Source organism: Zeus faber, assembly GCF_960531495.2.
Source record: "Zeus faber genome assembly, chromosome: 1".
In the NCBI taxonomy this organism is placed as follows: Eukaryota; Metazoa; Chordata; class Actinopteri; order Zeiformes; family Zeidae; genus Zeus; species Zeus faber.
In genome coordinates this window covers 37,417,857-37,444,108 of record NC_137193.1, presented here as the reverse complement: position 1 = coordinate 37,444,108, position 26,252 = coordinate 37,417,857, and the positions used below count along the sequence as shown (strand labels likewise).

General features: G+C 43.1%; 1 protein-coding gene across 4 annotated transcripts; it reads left to right on the top strand.

Moving 5' to 3' along the window:
* On the top strand, nt 1–20,181 carry kdr (kinase insert domain receptor (a type III receptor tyrosine kinase)). 4 transcript variants are annotated; one of them, XM_080008828.1, is made up of 30 exons: nt 1–218; nt 1,391–1,484; nt 2,590–2,792; nt 3,257–3,378; nt 3,885–4,050; nt 4,725–4,864; nt 5,237–5,420; nt 6,033–6,156; nt 6,260–6,429; nt 7,300–7,456; nt 9,324–9,444; nt 9,818–9,929; nt 10,579–10,908; nt 11,199–11,345; nt 11,488–11,619; nt 12,574–12,680; nt 12,909–13,044; nt 13,295–13,399; nt 13,554–13,667; nt 13,854–13,942; nt 14,135–14,294; nt 15,331–15,422; nt 15,814–15,936; nt 16,161–16,272; nt 16,767–16,866; nt 16,945–17,050; nt 17,245–17,387; nt 17,518–17,662; nt 17,741–17,826; nt 17,978–20,181. In XM_080008828.1, exons 1-30 carry the CDS (start codon nt 134–136, stop codon nt 18,192–18,194), a joined length of 4,122 nt encoding a protein of 1,373 aa, XP_079864954.1. In that variant the 5' UTR covers nt 1–133; the 3' UTR covers nt 18,195–20,181. The 4 variants fall into 4 exon arrangements, with proteins under 4 accessions (XP_079864954.1, XP_079864956.1, XP_079864955.1 ...); XM_080008830.1 differs by having other exon boundaries at nt 3,882–4,050; nt 17,578–17,662; XM_080008829.1 differs by having other exon boundaries at nt 3,882–4,050; nt 17,575–17,662.
* Nucleotides 20,182–26,252: the final 6,071 nt, after the last annotated feature.

Genomic DNA, 26,252 nt, shown 5'->3' with positions numbered 1-26,252 from the left:
TCTGACCAGTCACTTCACGGAGGAGCTCTCACTGGTTTTTAATCACCGATGGACGGATCATCGCCTGCAAATTGAGAATAATGGATTATTCTAATAATAATAATTATTATTATCAGAGGGAAGTTGTCATCTGATGGAGCGTCTTTTTGGGATGATGGCTCAGTCAGCCTCCTTCACCTTCATCCTTGGCGTCGTGTTGGAAGTTAACGTGGCCATTGGTAAGAGATTCTGCGATTGATTTATATCAAGACAACTGGTGAACCATTCGTTTAGATATAAATGTATTGTTTTTTTAATTGAAATTTATTTTGCAATGTATTCTGGATTTTTTTTTTTCATTTGGAGAAAATAAGAAATATGGAGCAAGCACAAAGTGGTGGAAAAATACTCAGACCTGTTATAGAAGATAAAGTACAAATACCTTGGCTGTAAATGACCCTGGTAAAAATTTAGAGTACGACATATGACATTCATAATGATATTTGTACATAAGTTAAGAGCAAGTATATAAATAAATAAATAAATAAATGTGTTGTATATACATATATAAATGTACTTAAAAGTATTAAAAGGGAAAGTACTTGTCATGTCCTCGTCTATGATCTATAATAAGTGGTTAGTTATTATGAAGTCTGATTAGTTCAGTGCATTGTTCCTCCGCCCTTTGATTTAAATAAATATAGACCCAGATTTTTGAAAAAACTAAAGTAACGTGACTGTGTTAGAAAAGTAGAAATATTTGCTTTGAAATGTAGTGAAGTAAAAGTCGAAAGTCTCCGAAACTAAACATGCTTATTTGAAAATGAGTCTTTGTACTTTGTGACTTTCCACCAAGGTAATTTAGAACCAACCACCATTCTCCCACTCAACACTCAACACTACCTGACTTGACCACATCTGCAGAGTTATCCATGGTTTTATAATTAAAAATTCACTGTACTGAACATCAGGTCCTGGGACGCAGTATTATATTGTTTCTACTGATTGTCCTGATTATCCAACAATGCTTCTAAAACCTTGGTTTCTGAGTGTGTTTTTTTTCGGGGCCTCTCAGGGCGCAGGGCGTGGGTTCAGGCCTGCTTCCTCTCAAACAGGAAGTCCAGCTCGGCCCTGGCGTGCCTGGCCATTCAACCAGACCCTCCCGGCTCCCCGAGCTTCCTGTTTTGATACAGCTCCGGCATTATCTGCCACAGTGGAAAAAAAAAGTGCAGTTGTAGAAGTACCTTCAGCAGCGTCACTTTTGATTTATTTTCCAGCGCCATAGTCCGGCATCTCTGGGGCTTCTTATCAAAAAAAAGGTTCATGAACACACCTGGTGTTGGGACTGACTACATCACATTCAAATCCTTGCAAATTGTGCTGACAAAACAATGGCTCTTGGTTCTTTCAGCCATTGAGCTGCGTTTCGTATCTGATCCTCCAACACTGAACATCAGCGGGATCCAGAGAATCAACAAGTCTGAGAGCGTGGCGTTCACCTGCAGGTGAGAGCCACACCCTTCATCCATCCATCCATCCATCCACTCGTCCATCATCCACCCATCCATCAGCATTGATCCATCCATCCATCCATCCATCCATCCACTCACCCATCAGCATTGATCCATCCATCCATCTATCCATCATCAATCAATGATGATCTATCCAATTATCCATTTATCAATTAATGCTAATTCCATCCATGGATTCTTTCATCCATCCATCCATCCATCCATCCACCCATCCAACCATCCATCCATCCATCCATTAATCCATGCATCTATCTATCTATCTGCCCATCCATCCATCAATCAATCAATGCAAGTTTCCATCCATCCATCCACTCACCCATCAGCATTGATCCATCCATCCATCCATCCATCCACTCATCCATCATCCACCCATCCATCAGCACTGATCCATCCATCCATCCATCCATCCATCAACCCATCCATCCACCCATCCATCCATCTTTCCTTTCATCAATCAATGATGATCTATCCAATCATCTATTCACCAATTAGTGCTAATTCCATCCATGGATTCTTTCATCCATCCATCCATCAATCCATGCATCATCCACCCATCCATCAGCATTGAGCCATCCATTCATCCATCAACCCATTCATCCATCCATCCATCCATCTGTCATCCACCCATCCATCCATCCATCTATCCATCCATCAATCAGTGATGATCTATCTAATTATCCATTCATCAATTAATGCTAATTCCATCCATGAATTCTTTCATCCATCCATCCATCCACCCAACCATCCATCCATGAACTCTTTCAGCCACCCATCCATCCATCCATCCATCAATCCATCCACCCATCAATCCATGCATCTATCCATCTGCCCATCAATCAATCAATTCAAGTTTCCATCCATCTGTCCATGAATGTATCCAGTGGAATTGATCCAGTTGAATTGATCCATGTATCCATCCATTCACCCATCAATGAATGCAAGTTACCATCCAACTGTTGATCAATTAATGCAGCCATATACTGTATATATCCATCCAACTGTCAATTATTTAATTGAAGTATCCATCCATCATGGTTCTACTTGATCTCTAACGCTGCTCCTCCCGTTGTGCTGCCAGTGGTCAGCAGGTCCTGGGGTGGACGTCTCCGTCCATCAGCAGTCGAATCTCCACGGTGGACTGCAGTGGCTCCGGGCTCTTCTGCTCCACCCTGCTGGTCCACAATGCCACCGCCAACGAGACGGGGCAGTACCGCTGCTCCTACAAAGACGTGAAGGTGGACGAGGGGAAAACTGCAGCGTCCGTGTATCTGTTCGTTCACGGTGAGACCCATCACTCATTTTGACAAAGGAAACCGAGCTGATCTAGTACCTTAACTCCACCATAAAGACTTACACCCTTAGTTTTGGCATCAGTAGAACATCCATTTTGTTCTCCATTGGAGACAAAAAAAGAAAAACCCTAAACCTAACCCTAACCCTAACCCTAAATTTAAGTTTATTTTTATTATTAATAAGATGTGTTTCAATGTAGGTGGAAGCTCTAGATGTCTATTTGCTGAGTGATGATCGTTCTGTTCTGTTTGATGTGTGCGGTGAAAGAATAGATCATATAGATTACAAAAACAACCATTAAAACACACACTGCATTGCCGTGTTGTACGGCGCTGTGTTGAATAATGTAATAAATAAGATAACATAAGACTGGGGGTGTTCAAGTAGAATATAGCAGTAAGTTCACAGTGAGTTAGAAGTGTCTTGACTTTATTCTTTCTCCTCTTTTTCAGATTACAAGGTTCCGTTTGTTCCCACTGAGAAAGAGTATGAAGTGGTTGTGATCCATGAAGGAGAGCAGGTGGTCATCCCCTGTCGAGGCTCGGTGGAGAACCTCAACGTTACACTATTCACTGTAAGGAATATTATCTGTCATCATTTCGCATTTTATATGATGTCTCTTGTGCTTTGAACTGAGATTTGTTCCATAAAAATGTGAGTCGATTCCTTTTTCAATTGTTTGTTTGTGATGACAAAAACACTGGTTAAATAGTCATTTAATACTCCTTGATTATCACGGACTACCGAAGAAAGTAGATCAGTGCTGTCATTTCAAATAAATCACTAAAATCAAAATAAACATTTGGTTTATGTTATTAGATATTAACAGCACAGTTGTCTTCATGATATCTGATGTCAGATATCATGTCAGCAGACACTGAACCAGAACAAGCATCTGAACATTAGTAATAGATTTTTAGACATTACAAGCTGTGAGTTTTTACAATATATGAATGCAAAATACAGTATATATATGATGAAATAATGTTCTCAGATGCAAATATTAGTACCACACTAACTTTATGAACTAACATTCGGAACTGCATTGTTGATGTGTTAACGGTGTGTTTGTGTCAGAAGTATCCCAGCAAGGAACTGAACCTGGGCGAGGGCGTCTTGCACTGGGAGCCTGCTACTGGCTTCACCGTTCCCAGTCACGTGATCAGCTACGCCGGCTTGGTCTTCTGCCAGACGCAAATCGCCAACGTCACATTCAAATCCTCCTCCTACATCGTCACTGTCTTGGGTGAGAGACGAGTGAATTAATTTGCAGAGCACATTTTAGTATTTTTACTATTTTTAGAGCTTATAGAGCTTATTGTGCGTAATCACCGGGTGTCATGACATTTCACAGCATATATGTATATGTATATGTATGTGACAAATAATTTCTAGAACTTGAACTTGATATAGGGGAGAGAGAGAAGGGGTAGAAAGAAAAAGAGAGAGACATTTTTCCGTTTTAATTTTAGGTTATCTTTACTTATCAGTTTCTATATTTTTATCAGCCATATTTTAAAAAATTCTATTTTTTTGGTTGATTTATTATCGATTTACAATCATTAAATAGTAAATTAAAGTTTTTTGTTCTATTCTTCACATTTAGTTTGCTTTGGCAATGTACGTTTCCCATGTTCATAAAAACGATTTAAAATTGAATTGAATCGAGAGAGAAAGATAGTTATGGACATACAGTATAATAAAGTATATAACAGAGAGTTGTTTATCATTGCTGTTATTATTTATATTATTTATTTATTATCACTTCATTATACTTCATGTGTAATATTGCAATATTATAAGTGTTATATAAATGTCTCGTAATGCTCGGGACATACCAATGAAACAAATTAGAATTTGGGATTGAGAGCGATGGAGCCTTTCCTCAGTATAGACTCGAGCAATGTCTTGTTATATCAGGATTTAGGATCTACAACCTGACGCTGATGCCCACACAGTTGCGTCTCTGCGTTGGGGAGCGTCTTCTACTGAGCTGCACGGCGATTACTGAGCTCAACGTGGGCATCGAATTCAGCTGGATGCACTCCGGAAACGCACTGGTCAGAACACACAGGATGGATATTATATTACAACGTACACAAGGAAAATTCCTACAATCACATTTTACACATATAATAGGTTATTACATTATGTAATTTGAAGTTATTAAAAAAAATCTGCAAAACATATTATGTTTTGCCTTCAAGTTGTGTTACATACTACATTGTTAATGGCAGTTTTGAGAACATTTTTCTAAATTGTCTTTTTTTGTGAAATATCTCAGACATTTACATTTTCCCCACTAATGTTCATTACAATGTTACAGATCTTGAAAATGTGTCAAGGTTAACTGTTAAACTCACACGTTTAGAGTCCTCTTCTGGAGATAATTCTAGTTTGAAATTCAGAACTCAAAAGTAACTGCTTTTCAGACCTCGGCCAACGGCTCGGTGGTGATCAACCCCAGGTCAGACAAGCGGAGGCTGTTTAACACTCTGGAAATGTCCACCACGCTGATCGTGGAGAACGTGACCATGAACCACACCGGAGAGTACACCTGCTGGGCTTCCAGCGGAAAGATGAACCGCAGCGCCTCGGCCTCCCTCAAGGTCTACGGTGAGGGAGCAGCGCCACCACGTAGCGCTAACAGCTAGAACCCAGTGGACACACAGTACGACTCAGTGGAATCCGATTGGACCCAGAAGAACCTAGTAGGACCAGTAGAATCCAGTAGAACCCAGTGGAACCCAGTAGGACATAGTGTATAAGTACCTAGTAGAACCCAGTAGAAACCAGTGGAACCCAGTACGACCCAGCTGAATCTGGTAGGACCCAGTAGGACCCAGTAGAACCCAGGAGAACCCAGCAGGACCTAGTAGAATCTGACCATCAACATCTGGAAGGACAAGGTGGAGAGGGAGCTGCTGTTGAGTAGTAAAAACACTGGCGAACTGCAAAGGAACATCAATGGGCTTCATAAGCAGAACATGACTTTCCAACAGGTCACTCAAACTAGGTTCTTTAACAACTTTGTCCTAACATGTGGGAGGCTGTTCAATGAGAAATAACAGATAAGAACACAAACGGGATACCACACTACAATGATTTATTTGGAAAAAATTAAGCTATTCTATCACATTCTCATGTTTTCTATTATATTCAAATTTATAGTCCTGATGAATGATGCTGAAGAGGCTGATGTTGTGATTTTTCTCTTCCTGGTTGTAGTAAAACCTTTCATTGACATAGACGATCCACCATCCGATCAAATCGAAGTCACCGCTGGTGACCAGAGCACTGAGGATGGAATCTCCATCAAGTACTCAGCGTACCCCGATCCGCTCGTCAAATGGTACGTTCCCCCAACCACTCGACAAGTGGTATGTTCCAGAGGGCCGTGAGTGGTAGTAGTCTTATGTTATTCTGATGAAAGTAAACACAAACTGCTTGTCCAGGTATAAGAACGGGCAGCAGCTGCGCAGGGACGACTACCGCATCAGGCCCCGCAGCGAGGGCCTGGTGATCCACGGCGTGATGGAGATGGATGCAGGAAACTACACGGTGGTTCTGACCAACAAGATGACCAAGGAGGAGCAGAGAAGATCCTTCCAGCTCACAGTCAACTGCAAGTACCTCGCACCTCCACCCTCGTACTGCCTATCTTGTACCTCATACCACGTACCTTGTGTCATGCACCTCCTACCTCTTCTCAGTACCTTTTCTCCTGCACCGAACTCACAGCCTGTATGAGGCTTTATACCCATAAGCATAACATTCCCTGTAAGAATTAAGAAGGTTCTTTGACTTAAAAAAGTAAGTTACCTTTCTGCCATGAAATTTTAACTTTTGCCAAACATGACATTTCAAAGTCTTCCGCAAGTACAAGTACAAAACCTCTGCAAAACGGTACATAACCCACTTCCAGATTTTGGCATTCAGTTCAAAGAGCTTTCTTTTATGCTTTAATCATGAAACTTTTATCATGGTTATTAACCAACTGACATAAAATGATAGAAAAGTGGGCGGGTGTAGATGTAAATATTCCCAAGAGGAAGCAGAACAATCTTTAATCGTCACACAGCACACCACCCTACAACACATGCACGCACCCACACACACGCACATGCTTTGGATGGTGGCCCGTGAAATGAGGCCTCTGCATTTGACCCATCCTGGCTTGTCCTTCCTCTGGGGGCACAGCCAGGAGCAGTGGGCAGCATTCATGGTTGCGCCCGGGGACCTGGTGATGAGTGTCCATCGCTGGTAGGACGATGATGTGTGCATGTTTTTTGGTGGGGGTCCTTACTGACGTGAGGTGGAGGAAACCCCATGTGAGCACGGGGAGAACAAGCAAACTCCACACAGAAAGGCTCCTATTTGGGAGATAACCCGCCGGAGCACGGACAAAAAACACCTTGGCGTTAGGATGTACAAACCCATAGAGAAGGAATCCTCTCAGGTTCCAGGTTTCATCTCTTCTCTCCTGGTTCTGTAGTTCCTCCTCACATCATGGAGAAGGAAGTCGCCGTGGACACAGACATGTTTGCGTTCGGCAGCAGTCCCACGCTACGCTGCACGGCTCGGGGCGTCCCCGCTCCGAAACACATCCAGTGGCAGTGGATGTCCAGAGACGACTGTCCAGACGCCTTCCAGTGAGTCTCTCTCTCTCACACACACACTCACACACACACACACACACACACACACACACACACACACACACACACACACACACACACACACACACACACACACACACATTGCTATTCACACTGTACACGTCATTTCTGTGTGTTACATATGGGTCATTTGGCAATCTTCTTTGTATGTTACGTTCACCCCAAAATCATGGAAGTTTTGGAACAGTTTTCTTAAAAATATTTTTGTCCATTTTGAGAAGCATTTTACTTGATGAGTTGTTACACAACCCAAATTATACCATCAAGGGCTACGTTCACACTGCAAGCCTTAGTGCTCAATTCGGATTTATTGCTCAGAACCGATTTTTTTGTTTGTTTTGTTGTTCACATTATTTTTTAAATGTGGCCAATATCAGATTCCAGTGTGAACGGGTCGCGGTCCTGAACTGACCCGCATGCGCAGAAGTAACAAAGACGTCACATGCAGCACGCAGTACGGAAGTAAACATGGCAGGAAAATGCACCGCGGTGGTCTGTGGCCGATGCAGTGTGAACATAGCCAAAATGACATGAGGTCACAAGACACTGTGGATTGGTTAATTCTGGGTACTGGGTTGTACACTGGCTGGAAGGGATACTGCCACACAGGAAGTGATAAATTCTATATTACTACAGTATGTCAGGCGTAGAGGAACCATTGCAACAGATGATACAAGTTCTGTTGCTGGAGCAACTACAGAAAAAATTGAATACATCAGTTTTCCAAAATTAACCACCAAAAATTATGAATGGAAAAGATTTTGTCAACTTTGATACCGGCGTATTTATTAAAAAAATAGATATATATTCAAAATCATTACTAGGAATGTACACCTACACACTAATATTTTTGTAATCCATCATCAGCGTTCAGACAGAAACTCCCTCGTCTCTGCGGTCAACATGGTGCTGCTTTCCGGAAAAGTGGCTTTCGTGATGTTGATGAAAAACAGGAGACAAAGAGGGCGACCGGTGACCTGATGAAGATCGGAGAATGCGATTTTTGTTCAATGAGCACAATGAGCCTCTTTAGAAACAAACATATTATTCAGATTTAGAGCCGAACACAATCAGATAAAATATGGCGCATGGGTTTTTTTCCTTCAACACTCTGGCCTTTCCTCTCAGTTTTACTGGACATTCACTTTGCCTTCATCTCACCCCGTGTGCATGGAACCATTTTGGAACCACAATGTCTGCTAGACATCTGATTTATCATCGAGTTTATAATTCAATTCAAGGAAGGTTGGTGAGAGATTTACTATTGGAGTCTGCCCTTTTACTACCAGAGTTCTGGCTAAAATTATAAAATACGTTTTTCATCAGGGCAACAAAGGTTTTGACTCACAACAAGAATTTATCATCACATTTACTGGAAAATGTACTTGAAAAAGTACATTACTTTAAACTACTTTGTTACTTTCCACCACTGACTCCTCCTCAAGCTCAGTTTTGGCCTTATCTTCCTTGTGGACATTTCAGCACTTCCTGCGTCCTGCGCTACACTTCCTGTTGTTCCGCTCTCCATCAAACAGCTTCTTCCTGCTAACGCATCACTTCCTGCCCCCACGTCGATCTGGACACTGTTCTCTCTTTAAAGGAGGAGTTCCTCACTGATGACTTATTTTAGAATTTTCACGGCTCTATTTAACCAATACAAACACTACTGATGAAAGGTGCTTGGCGAGTCACTCAGTAAAAACAGCCTGATTACTAACCAGACTCCTATTTTCCGTTTGGCAAAAGATTGAGGGATTTAGCATGACTTTAAATTGGCCGGAGGTGGCCTTGAAAGCGATCACTCGTCTTAATCGGAATTATCTTCATCCTTGTTTGGCAGATCCGGTTTGGCGAGGTCAGAGGTCAACCTGGACAAGTGTACAAGATGGAGACACATCAGTAACAATTCCAGTCCCAACCCCATCAACGTAATTACCAGCAATACTGACCACAGCCAAAAGGTAATTATTATTATTATTATTATTATTATTATTATTATTATTATTATTATTATTATTATTATTATTATTATTGTTATTATTATTATTATTATTATTATTATGGATAATAATAACAACAATAATAATAATAATAATAACAATATTAGTAGTAGTAGTAATATTATCCTTTCTTTATAAGCCATTCTTACCATTATTTCACGACTATACTAATATCCATACCAACTTTAATTGTAGGTAAGTATTTAATCTGGAACCTTGAAATATGAAATAAATGTATCAAGTTAATTTCATATTTTAATAATTCACATCTTGTTCTCATCAAAATAAATTAAGGACAAATTTGGCTTTTTTTTTTAAATTTTTTATTTTTTAGAAAACTGGTAGTTCTTTGAAGATTCAGAGGGCTGAGGTCCATGCGCTCTACAGATGTCTGACCAGCAACAAAGTAGGGCAAGATTCACGCATCATCCTGTTCCATGTGACACGTAAGAACGCACCCGATCTCTCTGTTCTCATTTCATAGGTTTTCTATTGTGTTGGATGGCATTAAAAATAATGTTATATTAGTGGATAATCAGGACAAGGACAGAGTATAGAGATACATGTCCTGTGTAACTCCCTAGAACTCACTGGAAGGACCATGTTTAAAGGTCAATATTGCTTGGCGTTTTGGCGCAGCATCTACCTCAAGTTAGTATGTGTCACTCCGTCAATCAGCCAAGAGTTTCCATAACTGCAATGGACACATGCTTCCACTAGGGATTCAGAGGTCGCAGCCCGACACACTTAGATATTGCTGTATGCAATTTCAAGAGATTCAGGAGGTTTATCTGTTACATACATATACATACATTCATACATATATGCAGTGAAATGTCTTTGCAATTTATCACCACGGTGTGAATTACAGAGACTCACGGGGGGTTCTGCATCTCTTAAAAGTCTCAAAATCGATTTATTTGGTGTGGGCTCAAACATTTACCAAATTATTTATACTATTCTATATTCAACGACTGATTGTGCATGATATTACATTTTCCCAGAATAACGACCGTTTCAAAAAACGCAAACATCATGCAAACTTGTTTTACATCAAAAACTATTTTCTTATGTTTTTACCTTTTGTATTTCCAGGCGGCCTAGAACTGAGCGTGTCTCCATCCTCGGTGCCAGTGGAGGAGGACCAGGTGGTGCTGAGGTGCAAGGCAGACCAGCTCATCTACAGCAACCTGGCCTGGTTCCGGCTGCACAACGCGCTGGACACCAAGCCCTTCCCCTCGGTGCAGCCGTGTCGCACCCTGCTGCTGCCCCGCCTTCCTCTGTCTGGGGCCCAGGGGCCCAACGGGACCCTGGATCTCCTCCTGCCCAACGCCTCTCGCCAGGATGAAGGCCTGTACGCCTGCCAGGTGGAGAACATCAAGACTAAGGCCAAAACCTGCCTGCTGCGCCCCCTGGCTCTGAGAGGTAGCATCTATCTATCTATCTATCTATCTATCTATCTATCTATCTATCTATCTATCTATCTATCTATCTATCTATCTATCTATCTATCTATCTATCTATCTATCTGAATGTCTGTCTATCACATTCATCTATCTATCTATCTATCTATCTATCTATCTATCTATCTATCTATCTATCTATCTATCTATCTATCTATCTATCTATCTATCTATCTATCTATCTATCTATCTATCTATCTATCTATCTAACACTGGACTCGTTATTACGTTATTTTTTATTGTTGGCTTCAGCTCTGGAGCCTGCAAAGATTCTGAACAACATGACAGACCAGAAGGTGAACGTCAGCGCTACCACTGTTCTGAAGTGTGACGCCGTCGGAACGCCGACTCCGTCCGTGGTGTGGACCAAGAACAACCACACCCTGGTGGAGGGCTCGGGTAAGAACACCCAGATCAGATTTGCTTTCATTTGATAAAGCTGTATTTCTTAGGTGTTTAGGTGCATATTTTTGGTTGAGAAAACCTTAAAAAAATAATGTAGGTTAAACAAATGAAAGCAATTTTGGCATCGTGTTTACAGGTGTGATTCTGAGTCATCTGAACCGCACGCTGACCATCCAGCGTGTGAAGGTGGAGGACGGCGGCCTGTATACCTGTAGGGCCTGTAACCGGCGAGGCTGCGACGTCTCCCAGGTCGTCCTTACCACCGAAGGTCAGCCGCAGCTCCACACCAAACGGGAAACACAATGATGTAACACTTCCCCGTTGCTACGATTAGACAATATGCAGTGTTTGGTTTACCATAAAGTCCTTCTGCCACAAAATGTTTCATTTATAACCGGCTGCCAGTTTTACCCAGGGCCGGGTTTAACCACCATGGAACCCGGGTTCATTCCTTTTTGTTGACCCTATCTATGAGATACATGCACTTTCGTATCTTCAGAGTAACACCAATGGAGGACTGTTCCCCTAAACCCCAGAGTCCAAACAGTGACACAAATTCGCCAAACCCTGCCAGCTAAGCCATAATCCCATTAAATAGGCAAGAGAGAATTGCATCATTGTATGGCGAGGACAAAAACCCTCAATTACATTATCTTGCTCTCAGGGCCCCTGAAGGGCCGGGGTACTCGGCTACAGCCACTATAGTGTTTCATCGCCATTAAAAGTTTAAATTGGGACATCTCAATGTGATGAACCTCAGATTCTTTAAGGGTACTGAATGAGCAGTTGAGTGTCTGGTTTGCATCACCCGCACCATACTTTTGGTCTTACTCAGTTTAGAATAACTTCTACACTGGCAGGAAGGCGTTCCCGTTTGCCTACATCTTTCAGTTTCTAAATATGAAACAATACAGAGACTCTCGGACAAAGGAGAGCACCCCCCTCTCCTTACTGAAGGGACAGGGACAAACAAACAACAGTGAAAACTGGAGCCAGGGTCTACGTGACCGATCCCTCGGCACCAGTCACCCAGTCAGCGCTCAGAGCTCCTAACGAGGGGACGGGGGGGGGACGGGGGGGGGGTTTGGTGGGGACTGGCCCTCACGAGTGCTAACGAGTCCCCCACCCCCTTCAACACAGGGGCTGGAAATTAGGGTAGACAGATGAACACATAGGACAGCATTTAATGACTGTTGCGAATAATATGTTGTTTTCCTGTCAGGAGCCGAAGAGAAGACCAACGTGGAGCTGATTGTTCCGATCGGGTCGGTCGTCATCGCCATGTTCTTCTGGCTGCTCATCGTCTTCGTCATCCGAGGAAGAAAGAGAGTAAGATCCTTTCTTCCGTCGTATTCTTTTCTACCATCCAGGAAGTGAGGAACACAGTACAAAAGCTATCTATCTATCTATCTATCTATCTATCTATCTATCTATCTATCTATCTATCTATCTATCTATCTATCTATCTATCTATCTATCTATCTATCTATCTATCTATCCATCTATCTATCTATCTATCTATCTATCTATCTATCTATCTATCTATCTGTCCATCAGCCGGCTGGAGGGGACATGAAGACAGGTTATCTGTCCATGATCTTGGACTCAGAGGACATGCCGATGGACGAGCAGTGTGAGCGGCTCACATACGATGCCAACAAGTGGGAGTTTCCCCGGGACCGACTTAAACTGGGTGAGCGGGGGATTCTGGGTATCAGACCAAGAACTAAATATCCTCCCTGAAATACTCCATACATCCTATAGTGACACATTTCAGGTCACATATTCGTTCATTTAGACTTTAGACTTTTCATCAAGACAACATCTTATTTTCATGACAATACAATCATACATTTAAACAAATAGACAATCAAGTACAATATCAAAATTGTTATCATTAAACCATAAAGTCGACTGAATGTTTCCTGAATGTGCCCCACCAGGCGACCCGCTGGGCCGGGGGGCGTTCGGTCAGGTGGTTGAGGCAGCGGCCTTCGGTATCGAGAAAGCCACAACGTGCACAACTGTGGCCATCAAGATGCTGAAAGGTGAACACGCTGCTGGAAATATACACACACACACAGATTCACATAACGCACGAACACACACAAATTTATGTATGCATGCATAATGTTACACATCACACTCTTGCATTCGCGCACATACAAACATAGTAAGTTTAGTTGTGTGTGTGTGTGACAGAGGGCGCCACATCCAGCGAGTACCGCGCCTTGATTTCCGAGCTGAAGATCCTCATCCACATCGGACATCACTTGAATGTGGTCAACCTCCTGGGAGCCTGTACCAAGCCGGGGGGTGAGTCTGTCCACAAAAAAAACCCACTTCAGAAACCACAGTTAAGCCTTCAAACTGATTCCGACAAACGACAGCAGCTTACTAGAAGCCGGATCAGTTGTCCGATTCAGTGTCGTCTTCCGTCTCCGATTCCACAGCGGCGATTTGTGTCGTTATGATCTGTAGCTGATCTGTTCCTCTACTCAGGGCCGCTGATGGTGATCGTTGAGTATTGTAAGCACGGCAACCTGTCCAGCTACTTGAAGAGCAAGCGTGGGGAGTACAGCCCCTACAAGGTAAACCATCCATTAAAGCCAGTGAACCAGAGCCGGCTTCCGACACGGTTCTACCGACCATTTTTTAGAGCTGTTTGTAGCACGTTGCTGAACACTTTAGTATTGAGGAACTTACCACTCTGCTGCAGCTTCTCACTGCATGCCATCTAATGGGCATGTGGGAATGTTCAATGTTTTCTCCCATACCAACAGAGGAGGAGGGTGGACGGGCCGGAGTGGGTGTGTGGCGAGGAAGATGTGAGCGGGGGGGATCTGGGTCTGGGAACCAGTGCTCAACTGGACATCTGCACTGGGACGGCCATCTGCTCCAGATTGGGAGACGAGAGCTCCCTCAACCTGGAATACACGGAAGGTATAGCGTAAAATCGGATGTAATCACATTTAAATCTAATCGAATCAACTGATCTGACATAATGAAATGTAATTGTCGGGGAAATTCCAGCCACTCAGGTGGCGGTTGATCTATGTATGGGGTGAGGTAGTTCAGGTTAAACAGAAAATTCAACAATTGTCGCTTAGTCTAAGTTGATTGCATAGAATATTAATCAGTGGGGAGCACTTCACAAGTCACACAGAAAAGCAAAGAGCATTCTCCCCCGAACCAGCCGGCTCGGGGGGTTTTTATCACGTAGGTCACATGGACCGTTACTATGAGGGTGTCACAAAGGCAGTTGCGATTGTTTCAGCAGTTTCAACATGTTTTAATCATCTCGGCTTCAGTATTTTTCCATTACATAATGCAGTGTAATATATTGTATTATAACCTGATCTGATATGATTTGATCTCATTCACTCGAAACAAAACTAGTCTAATCAAGATTTGAGATGTTTTTATTTATTTCCCATTTAACCAAGTAAATCTCATATAGATTGAGTGTTTAGGTATACGAGACCAAATATGAATGCACAAGTTAAAATCTGCTGTGAATGTGACTTTTCTTTCACCTACTACCAACCAAATGACAGATTCAAGATTCAAGATTCAAGATTTTTATTTGTCACATACATATACATACTTTCATACATATATGGGGGGGGGGACGGGGGACGGGGGACGGTAGCTCAGGAGGTAGAGCTGGTAGAGCTGGTCGTCTAGTAATCTAAAGGTTGCTGGTTCGATCCCAGGCTCCTCCTGCTAGCATGCTGTAGTGTCCTTGAGCAAGACACTTAACCCCTCATTGCTCCTGATGGCTGTGTCCGTCGGTGTTTGAATAATTGTAAGTCGCTTTGGATAAAAGCGTCTGCTAAATGACTAAATGTAATGTAATGTAATGTAATATGCAGTGAAATGTAATGCAACGCACCCGGTGACCTGCTGAATATGTGAAGTTAAGCGTATTGTTGGTTGTGTTGATACTGAATTGGACACTGTGACGCTCTGCCCGCAGAGAGCTCCGACTCTGACCACCTCAACATGGAGGACCTGATCAGCTACAGCTTCCAGGTCGCCAAAGGCATGGAGTTCCTCTCCTCTCGCAAGGTCAGAAAGGGTTATAACACCATTTAGCAAAAATGAAGGACTCAAATTGCATTAAAACGTCTAAAATTCAGCAGGGTTTTACAGGTACTGAATTGATTACCGGCGCCGGACAAGAACAACCAAAACTACCATATAGCATACGATTCAGTAAAGAAATAAAAAATATATAATATATACTTTACATGAATTCAGCTTTTGAATAATTCTGCTTTTTAAAGCACTCCAAGTCTAGTGAATGATTTAGTAATCAAGCAGGAGTAAGGATTAAAAAAAAAAAGAAACCATTCAACCCTTAAAACCAAGAGGCCAATTTAAAACAGGATGGGGGGAAAAGATGGTTTAAAGATATCTACAGTGTATGTTTAAATGAACATGTAGCCTCGCTGCACAGTGCATCCACAGAGACCTGGCGGCCCGAAACATCCTGCTCTCAGAGAACAACGTTGTGAAGATCTGCGACTTCGGCCTTGCGAGAGACGTCTACAAGGACCCGGACTACGTCCGCAAGGGAGACGTGAGTCCTGTTCACGCCAATAATAGTTATGAAACAAGGTTAGGTTATGGTTAGGTTAGCTTTACTGAGGGGCGAATTCACAAAGAATGCATCGCGACCACTAATAGAACAATGAATTGCGCATAAACTGCGCCCGCTATCTGTGCCGTCTTCGCATTCGCAGATCATGCTTTCTTAGCTGTGTTCTTTCCTTGTGGAGTGAATCCTTCCATCCTTTCGAACAGGCTCGCCTCCCATTGAAGTGGATGGCTCCAGAAACCATCTTCGACCGGGTGTACACCACACAGAGTGACGTCTGGTCCTTCGGAGTACTCCTCTGGGAGATATTTTCGCTGGGTAAGTCTTTAGTACAGGACCAGTCTCCCCGTCATTCCAATCCACTGATCAGTAACAACACAGACACAGCCGGAACTAGAACTACCAGGGTTGAAGCTATTTGTACGCTAACTGGCAGTCGTTCTGTGAACCAGATCAGTTCGATTTTGATCATGACAAAGAAACTAGCAAGCATATCCTCTATAGACATCTTTCACTTTTCACTTAGCTCTAGCCATGTTTTGGCCTAGCCATCACAAACAATCTACTGTATGTCTACAGCATATTAGCCCTTGAGGGTAGACTTGGTCTTCAGTCCGGTCTCACCTTGAATAGTCTTGGCTGGATGGAAGGATAGAACAGCCAGAGAGTAAAAGCCTTACGCAGAATTTCAACTCTACTGCCGTCCGGTTCAATGCAGCCAGGACGCTAACTCCCTGAACCTGAGATATCCACCACTGAAAAAAAATGTGTTTGTTCTCCCTGAAATAGCAATGTATCACTCTGCCCTGCAGGAGCGTCTCCTTACCCAGGTGTTTGCATCGACGAGTCCTACTGCCGGAGACTGAAGGAAGGCACCAGGATGAGAGCTCCAGACTACTCCACTGCTGAGATGTGAGATGTGTTCCTCCCAAATGGACCCTGAAGTTTCTCTCTCTGCGGGTCCCTAACGTTCTGCCGCATCCTCCACAGATACCAGACCATGTTGGACTGCTGGCTGGATTGCCCCACCGACAGACCCACGTTCTCTGAGCTGGTGGGACATCTGGGGAACCTTCTGCAGGCCAGCGCACAACAGGTGAACATCAAACCAACCGGCCTGTGGACATTCTAACAAGCTGGTCACTGAAATGTCTCCTCGAAGTGGCTTCATTAAGGAGCAAGCGTGATGTGTTGGACTGTTGGGGTGGTGATTGGAAGGTTTCTGGTTACCAAAATGTGTGAGGACCCCTGGTCTATAGATATACAGTTTATTCACTGTCTGCTCATCAGGATGGGAAGGACTACATCCCTCTGACAGCTGGCAACATGCAGGGATCCTTTGTGAGTCCTGGTGCAGCAAGCTCCACCTCCAGGGCCCTGAGTGAAGACCGGCTGGAGGCCCAGCTCCACTACGACAACGCCCCACCCGTCCGGTCAGCACCACACTTTTTGTTTTGTTTTGTGTTTGAAGGCTGGGTATCTCTATCTGGCTGTAGACGTCCAATTTTGTGATGCAGTGCAAAGTCCTTCGTTTTAGGTTTAGCTTTTCCCTTTATGTTGCAGTTCTTTTGAAATTCTAGAACGGGAACCAAGTGTCGTTCTTCTCCTTCGTTCCTCCAGCAGATGTTCCCAACAGAGCGAGCGGTGCAGCCGGCCTCTCAGCGTCAAAACGTTTGAGGACATTGCTGCGGAGCACAGCAGTGTCATGGTAAACGCCTGCCAAATCCTAAACGACACGTTATCTTCAAATCCACACTTTATCAAGCGTTGGTGTTCTCAAATCCAGGAGGGGCACATAGACAGTGGAATGGGTCTTTCAACGGAGGAGATGAAGAGTCTGGATCACCAGCTGCCACGGACGCCCAACCTCAGGTGATTCAGTTTACACATATTAAACATTCTGCAGCTGTGTAAAATATATTCACAGCATCTGTGGGTCATTATAAAGTCGAGGTTTGACGAAGTTCAGGCCACCTGCAAATACAGGTGGACGTTCTCCATGACATTTGATATTTACCCCCAGTCAACTGCTGCGCTGTAAGAGCAAGGAGTCCGTGGCATCCGAGTCGTCCAACCAGACCAGCGGGTACCAGTCGGGGTACCACTCAGACGACATGGACACACCCGTCTACGCCAACGAGGAGGCCATCATGAAGCACAACATGCTGAAAAAGCCTCCGCTGCTCTCCAAGGGCAGCAAGTTCAGCGCAGAGGTTCGCTACAGCACGCCACCCGTCTGACCCCAAACAGCCGACAGTTAAACTGCACATTTCCCCCGTTGGTTTGACCTGAAATACTTTCAGATTCCTTCTTGCTTTTCATCCCCTCTTGGAGAGGAAAAACAAGTCCGGCTTCACTCTGCTTCTGTTTGGGCTTCCCTCTACTTACTGTGTTTCGAACCTTCATCCTCTCATGTCAACACTACTCACTGTAGCATAAAAGAGTTTCACTTCTACTTTGGTTTTGTTGTCAGGACAACAGTATCACCACAGAAGCCCCAAAATACCAAATAACCGCAACATTATGGAATGAAGCAATTGATCACAAAATTGCTGCCTAACACAGTCACCTTTTGGCAAGTCATTACAAAATGCAGTGTTATTAAACTGTCTGTGCAGTGAATCACCACATAATGCTGCAGGGTGAAGCTTCTAAAAACCACACCCTTTACTGTTCACACTGTGACAGCCTTGTACAGTTTTCGTTCCACTGGGAAGCCTTTCAAGAGGAGGTGACGTCACATGCATACGGCCTTCTGTGGGATCAAATGTTTTTTCAGGTTGAAAAGGGTTGTAGGCAGCCATACTATTGTGTTTCCACGGCAGCATCAAAGCTCTGGAACCTGCTTCCTGAAAGGCCACCCACCCACTTCCTGTAGTGCAGGAAATAGCAACTGGAATTTTGGAAACATTAAACTCTCCATTTAGTTTTTCCTTTTTCTTTGTTTTGATGTGACGCACAGTTGGAGAGTAAGGAGAGCGATTAAAATACAGTTTTAAAACTGACTTTTTTTAAATTCTGTTGAACATTTGGTTCAGGCAGAATGGATTTGGAGAAAAGACCATTTTGTGTTTTTATCTTTGTACAGTTCCTTTAGCATGTGACTTTTCATATTTTATTAAAGTATTGCCTTAGCCTGCAATAAATGTAACTAGTTTTATATAAATAAATACACTCAGATTATTCAACTGCATCTCTGTGGTGTTAGGATTAGAGTTGGACAATTACCGAGAAACTAAATAAGCTTAAGCATCCTTTAGGTGTCTGTGGGGTGTGTGTGTGTGTGTGTGTGTGTGTGTGTGTGTGTGTGTGTGTGTGTGTGTGTGTGTGTGTGTGTGTGTGTGTGTGTGTGTGGTTTCCTCTTCCTATCCTCACTCGGTTTGTGTGTGCGTCCCATGGGAACTTGTCGTGCATTGTGTTTTTTTCTGCTATTTTCAGCCCTGACAAGACGAGAGATATTCTTGTTGTTTTGTTTTGTTGTATGAGAGTCAGATCTCAAAAACAGACTCTATTTTAGGGCATTCACACACATCAAAATAAAAAAAATTAGGATAATAATATTGCCTCCATGGATCCCAAGGGGGTTGGTTGTATACGGCAGTTTGGGAACCCCTAGTGGAAACAAGAAACTTGAACCAGCTTTTAAACAATAGTGTCATGACACAGCCAGTGTCAAAAGGGTTTACTTTAATCCGAGTAAACCTTTTTCGTTTTCATATCAAAGTCGTTTCAACGACTTTCCTCGGTGCTAAATGTGCAGAAATTCCCAGTTCAGTCAGTTTATGATTCCTCGCCAATCTCACCTGTTCTCTCACAATACAGACACAAGATCCATAACCAAGGAGATTTATAGGCACAAATTCATTCTATAATAACAGAAGAACCATCAGGATGTGGTGATGAATGGTGACTATTCCAGGTGAAATATTGTTCAACAGGTGTCAGTGTTGTTCTCCCAGTTCCTCTTTCAATTAAATAACTGAGCGACACTGCCCTCTGCTGTCAGCTCTATGTAGCTACAGCACAACACAGCTACAGTCCATTTGCCTTATTTATGCCTCCAAAGTCCTTATGGAGCAGAGGCTCCACGCTTTACATGCTTGTAGTCTGAGATTCATCAAATACATTTGATGGACATTTGAAAAAAAAAAAGCATTAAATGCAAAATGCTGGCGGTGACCATTAAATGTCCACTGATTTTTCATCATTGCTGTTCTTTTAAGTATTTTTTTCTGTGGCTAAAACTACATATAAATTGTGTGATCGACTGGAAAAGTTGGAAATGTGTTTTCTATATACTTGTCAATATATATGTTTTTTTTTGTTTACACTTATTGTGGCCATGCCATGACCAACCCCATTCTGTGGGTCACGACTCACCATTTGAAAACCAAGATGCATAAAATCAACACAACATGTTAAAACACTGACATGACATTATGGTAAAAGAGTCACACAGCAATTTCAGGCAGAACATTAAATTGTCTGTCTGGTAAACAAACAGGCATGTAAGGTTTTATGTGGAACAGAATGGGGCAGTGCCGCCGCTGCAGGAACTAATTTCCTGTGGAATGAAACATGGACGCCCAGGGCAGAAGTCTGCAGAGCCTGGAAAAACACCACTAGACACCATCACCCCAAAACACACACTTGACCGACAGACAGACATACAGATAGACAGACAGACAGACAGACAGACAGACAGACAGACAGACACACAGACACACAGACAGACACACAGACAGACACACAGACAGACACAGACAAGCACACAGAAAAGAATGGTTAGAAAATATGGAGCTCTTATTATATACACAATTAAAAAAATAAACACAGAGCTGCACAAACACACTGTAGGCACAAAGCAAACATGCTTTCAAAAGGGTAATTATCTCTTAATTAGGTAACGCGTCAGCCCTCGGGCCTTCAACACCAGCATAACGCCAAAAGAACAAATCCATAGAGTTAGTCTTAAAATGTTGAAAAATTAAAAGAGAAATGCATGTGGAGCAGGAGCCTGACTAAAATATTCTCCTTTTACAATAATCAAAATATAAATAAGGTCCTGGATCCGCGGCTGCGGCTTGATACGCACCATCCTGGACCTGCTTCTTGCAGACATACTAACCACTACAGACCAACTGGATAATGTAGCCTTAGTGGCTCCTACAAACCAACTGGCCCCTACAGATCTACTGGCCCCTACAGACCTCCTCACCCTGTCTGTTACTACTGCACCCTACAGATCTACTTGTTCCTACAGATGACCTGGATTATTCAGACCTACTGGCTCCTACACACCTAGACCTAGACCCAGACCCAGACCCTGGCCCCTACAGACCTAGTGCTAGCTAATCTAGACCTACTGGCTCTTGCAGACCCACTGCACAGTACTGGCCCCAAGTGACCTACTGACCTCTGCTGACCTACTGGCCCCAACTGACCTGCTGACCCCTTCTGACCCCTGGCTCTTACTGCTGCTGTTACAATGACCAGAACTGTCCTTGCAGGGATCACAACAGTTACTGTAGTCAGCAGACGTCTGGTTGACCTCTGTGACACCAGAAGGTCACTGAGCTTTCTCACTGGGTCTGACTGTATTGCTCTACATTCCTGTGGATAAGAAAGGCCAGCTCCAGAACAATTCACCTTCCGTTTTTTCTCCTTGAATGTTCATGGAAGAGCAGGGTAGCAACACAGGGTACCAACACAAACACAGCCAATTCTGATCAACAGTTCAGTGGTACCTCGACTTACGACTGCATCTACTTACGACTAATCCAACATACGGGTAGCGATAGTCGCGAAAATTTGTTTGTTTGTGCTGTGTATTTTGTTTATTTTCACCCTTCATGATTTCATAATTTATATGGGAAAAATTGCTTTGACATACGACTGTTTTAACATACGACCGTTCTTATAGAACGAATTACAGTCGTAAGTCGAGGTACCACTGTACTAACTAATCGATAATAGAACATACGTGAACATAAGTGACCATTTAAACTAAAGATTTGAGGTGGATCATTTTTCTATATAGATAATAGACCTGCTTGTCTTTTGACTTGATGTCAAAATACTACATTTGGAAAGAGGCCAAGAGAGTGAGTAATTGTTTTTATTTCACAGTGAATGGGTGTGGTTCAAGTGACGTTCAAGTTTATTACTAACCTAGAAAACATTATTATTTTTAGTTAACAGTACATTCTCCACAGCACTTCATTCTACCATTAGGTGGAGTTCATATTATTATTAAACTCAAAACTCAAGCCAAGTCTTTGTAGATTTATGATAATGGCTGAAACCTGTATTACTATTAGTACTGCATTATATTTGTTTGTAAAACTTTTAGAAACAGAGGAACAGCAGCAACATGGAAACCAATCCCAGCTGTTCTGTCCTCTATTTTCTTGAGATTGAAAGAACATTCTAAACTGTCTTTTCTTTTTTTAACCTGTGCTGTCAGCATGCTTGCATTGCATCTAGGACAGAGCTATTCTGCAAGTGGAGTTCAACTTCTCAACTGTCCTGAACCTACTCAGAACTAATCCCCCCCTTTGGAAAACGATCTTACCATGTTTTGGTCTATAAACAACTAATCACTACTTCAAGAGAGAATCACCACTGGTGAGACAAATAAACATCAACAACATGTACATGGAAAAACATGAACATAGAATCATCAGATGACAACATGTATCGACAAAACAGAATTCATTAAGTCCCAGAAAACTGGAACAGCAGGGGCCCAGCTGGACGCCCCCTGGCCAAATACACCCCCACACCAACGTACCCGCACCCTGCCAAGCCGATAAACCCCAGTGCTCAATGTGTGCCTTTGGCAATTGCAGATAAAATTGCGGGGGTGTGGGGTTGGGGGTCCTCCAAGCAAGTCGAACCGGAATCACAGGCAACCCTCCTGCCCCACAAACCCTGGTCTGGTGGAGTGTTCGAAGTAAGATTTGTGTGCGAGTGTATGCGTTCAAAGCTCATACTGTATGAGTGGTATTAAAATTGCAGGATGCACGAGAAGCACATCGGGACAGGAGCGTGCAAGATCGCAGCTGCCTGCCACATCCCTACCCACATCGCTAGCACCCCACCCGTCCCGCAAACCCTCGGCCTATTGTGTGGTGTATGTACTGAGTTTGAGTTCTGCCCCTGGGAGGGATAGGCGAAGCACAACCAGATCAACGCAGGGGTGCAGTAGGCCGGGCAGCGGCCACGCAGACCCCACCCTGGACCCGACCGTGCCCCAGCGCGGCCCCCACTTGACCAGTTGTGGGTTGGGTTGGTCCCACCATGCGCCCCCGCCATGCCTGCCCCCTCCACGCCCCCATCAGGCCCCGGATACTGCACATGCGGACCACAGAACAGAGAGTGGCAGACGGCCTCCACACCCACATCAATCTAAACTGTCAAAGCTATAGGTCTATGCACACGCACACACAAATAACAGAGACCCGGGGTCAATATAATGAATTCAACTTAAAACAAATTTGATTCCTCAAATCTAAAATGCATGGTATAAATTTAATCGGCAGTTTATTTCATGGTGATATCTTTTTACACATTTTAATTGATTTCAATATACATGTTCATAATATATAGTTGAATATGGCCTCCAAAATGTTGAGTTAATCCACACAATTTTACTTTGAAAACAGAAAAAAAGAGACCATAACCAAGATTATTTTTATGATGAGCGTCCACTATTAGGGTTAGGTAATTGATGAGTTTGTTTTTCAACACGCCCCCCCCCAGGTACTTTGAGTTTCTGACCCCTGAAGTGTAGGAACAGCATCTACTGCATTCAGTGTTTTTTCCAGCTTACTGTTACTCTGTAATTAGACTTTACTATGTCTGTCGCGGCGCAACAGGGATCAGAGCAAGCTCGAGAAAAGCCAAACAAATATGACTAGAACGGTTGGGGTGGGGTGGTGGTGATGGTGGTGGTGGTGGTGGTGGGGGGGGGTTCAAACCTCTTCCAATGACGGCTCCATCCACCGTGCCAGCTTCAGGATGAACTATAATTACGTCGAAATGGGTCCTGTCACGATACAGCTCGTGGCTTGAAAAACGCCTGTTTCCCTGACGGAAGGCCTGTGGTTTATCTGATGTTTGTTGTCGTTCGCTCCGAGCAGCTGAAGGCCACTCACACTGGCCGTCCATCATCCGACGGCGGCCAAGATCGAGCGGTGCGATACACGATCAATCTGGAGGCAGTCCAACGCAGCAAAGGGTAAATCAAACTGAGATGCTACATCTTTCCAAATTATCTGCTAAACGTGAAGGTTGAAATATATTATTTTCTGTATCATATTGACAAGATACAACACCAAAAAGCGATGCACCGCAAAGGTAGGTTAAAGGACCTGTAAAGTTAAAATAAAAGTGTGTTCTGAGTTTGTCACACCACAGAACAATGTGTTAATAACCACCCAGCCAAAAATGAAAAATAATAATAATAATAAAAAAAAAAAATTTAAAAAATAAATAAATATATATATATATATATATATATATATATATATATATATATATTTATATATATATATATATATATATATATATATATATATATATATATATATCATATATAAAATTAGGTTTCAAAATTGTGCAAAAATAGCCAGTACTCTCTGCTCTGAGGCGCTGTCACGCCTAATCACGTTAACTGTGTAATAATATATAAAGGTTGACATTGGAGTAACCTCCATGTTTATATGTTCTGCTGAACCCTGTCCAGTGTGTCCTGACCTCCCAGATAGGGACCGGCACCTAATTGGTTGGATCTGGCACCTCCGCACAAGCTGCAGGGCTGTGGTTCGAACTGCGAGCTCCGCGTTCCCCGTTTCTCCAAACAAAACAAACAGAAATAGTGTGCTTTTAGATTATTATTTTTTAAGGCTGTACCCGACTCAGAATTGTGTCAGTCGAATCACATTCGCACCCGTCTCCCTCTCCAACGGTACAGACGATGCTACAGGAACAGTGCGTTTTTATTTCACATCTCCTTACGTAACGAAACCGTACTTAATGGGGACACTTTGTCCGTGACTCTCTCCCTGATCACCCCCTCTCAGCGTGATGCACAGAAATGAATCTTAACGAGTCTATGAGCCCTGTTCCTCCGTATCCCGTCCAGGCACTGTTTTTAATTGTTTTATTTGGAGGGACGGGGCACGGCTCTCCGCCATCGGGGCGCACGTAGAGCTGTGTCCGGACACATATAAAAATATGTTTATGATTCCCCTTATTGATAATTCCGCAATGAAATATTATCCCTTGTGTCGTTTGTAAGTTCTGTCTGTTTTATCCTGTTTATTGTCATACACACGGACTGACATAAAAAAAAAACACTGCTCGACTTGAAGAATCTCAGTCGACTAAAGGGTTTCTGACTGATGATTTCATGGGGCAGCCCTAACATTTTTGAGTGAAGTTTCCTAATTGAACCTCGCCGCGTCACGCATGGCAGCTTAAGCCTCCCCCCTTCCGTGCGTTCCTTGCATACATTCGGTGACTTTTTTTTCTCCCCCCGACCCATCGGACGGACTACCTCTCTGTGTTCCGGTGCCTCCTGATTCATAAATAAAGCACTGCCTGTGTGTCTAGTTGTTCAGCTCAAAGCACCGCTGTGTGGCTGAGGGCTCCTCTGCAGGCCAGGTCGGGGCTCTATGGCCTGCTAGCATGCAGCTAATGCTAACGTAACCAAACCAATTCAGTAATACATCGTTCACAGTCTTCCTACATGTTTACAGCAATTACCTTCTAACATGCGTAGTGTGTTTTAAACAAATCACTGAATTCACTTTAGAGGAACTTTAATTCATATTTGTGTCAAGTCTGACCTCTACAAAATATTGAAGTATTTGGTGAATTTCTCTGAACATTCTCCCCTGTTTGGTTAGAATCACATTTTTCCAGCGGTGGAAGAAGTACTCAGACACAGCAATACATGCATACAAAGTTTTTCATCCGTCTTGGAGATCGTGTATCAGAGAAACATGGTATAACTTCTGGTGTTGCACAGGGGAGCTGCCTGGGGCCCTTGCTTTTCCCACTTTACATGCTTCCATTCAGGGATATTATCACGCTCATATCAAGAAAGTACAGTCCTTATCTAGCCCAGAAAGATGCTGAAAAGTGAACTCATGCGGTTATTACAAGTCGTTTGGACTACTGCAATGCCCTTTTTGTTGGCCTTCCTAAAAAGTCCATTGAGAGACTTAAACTTGTTACAATCTGGTCTCACGCTTTTTCTTGCTCAAAGTCACGAAAATGTATCTATTAAA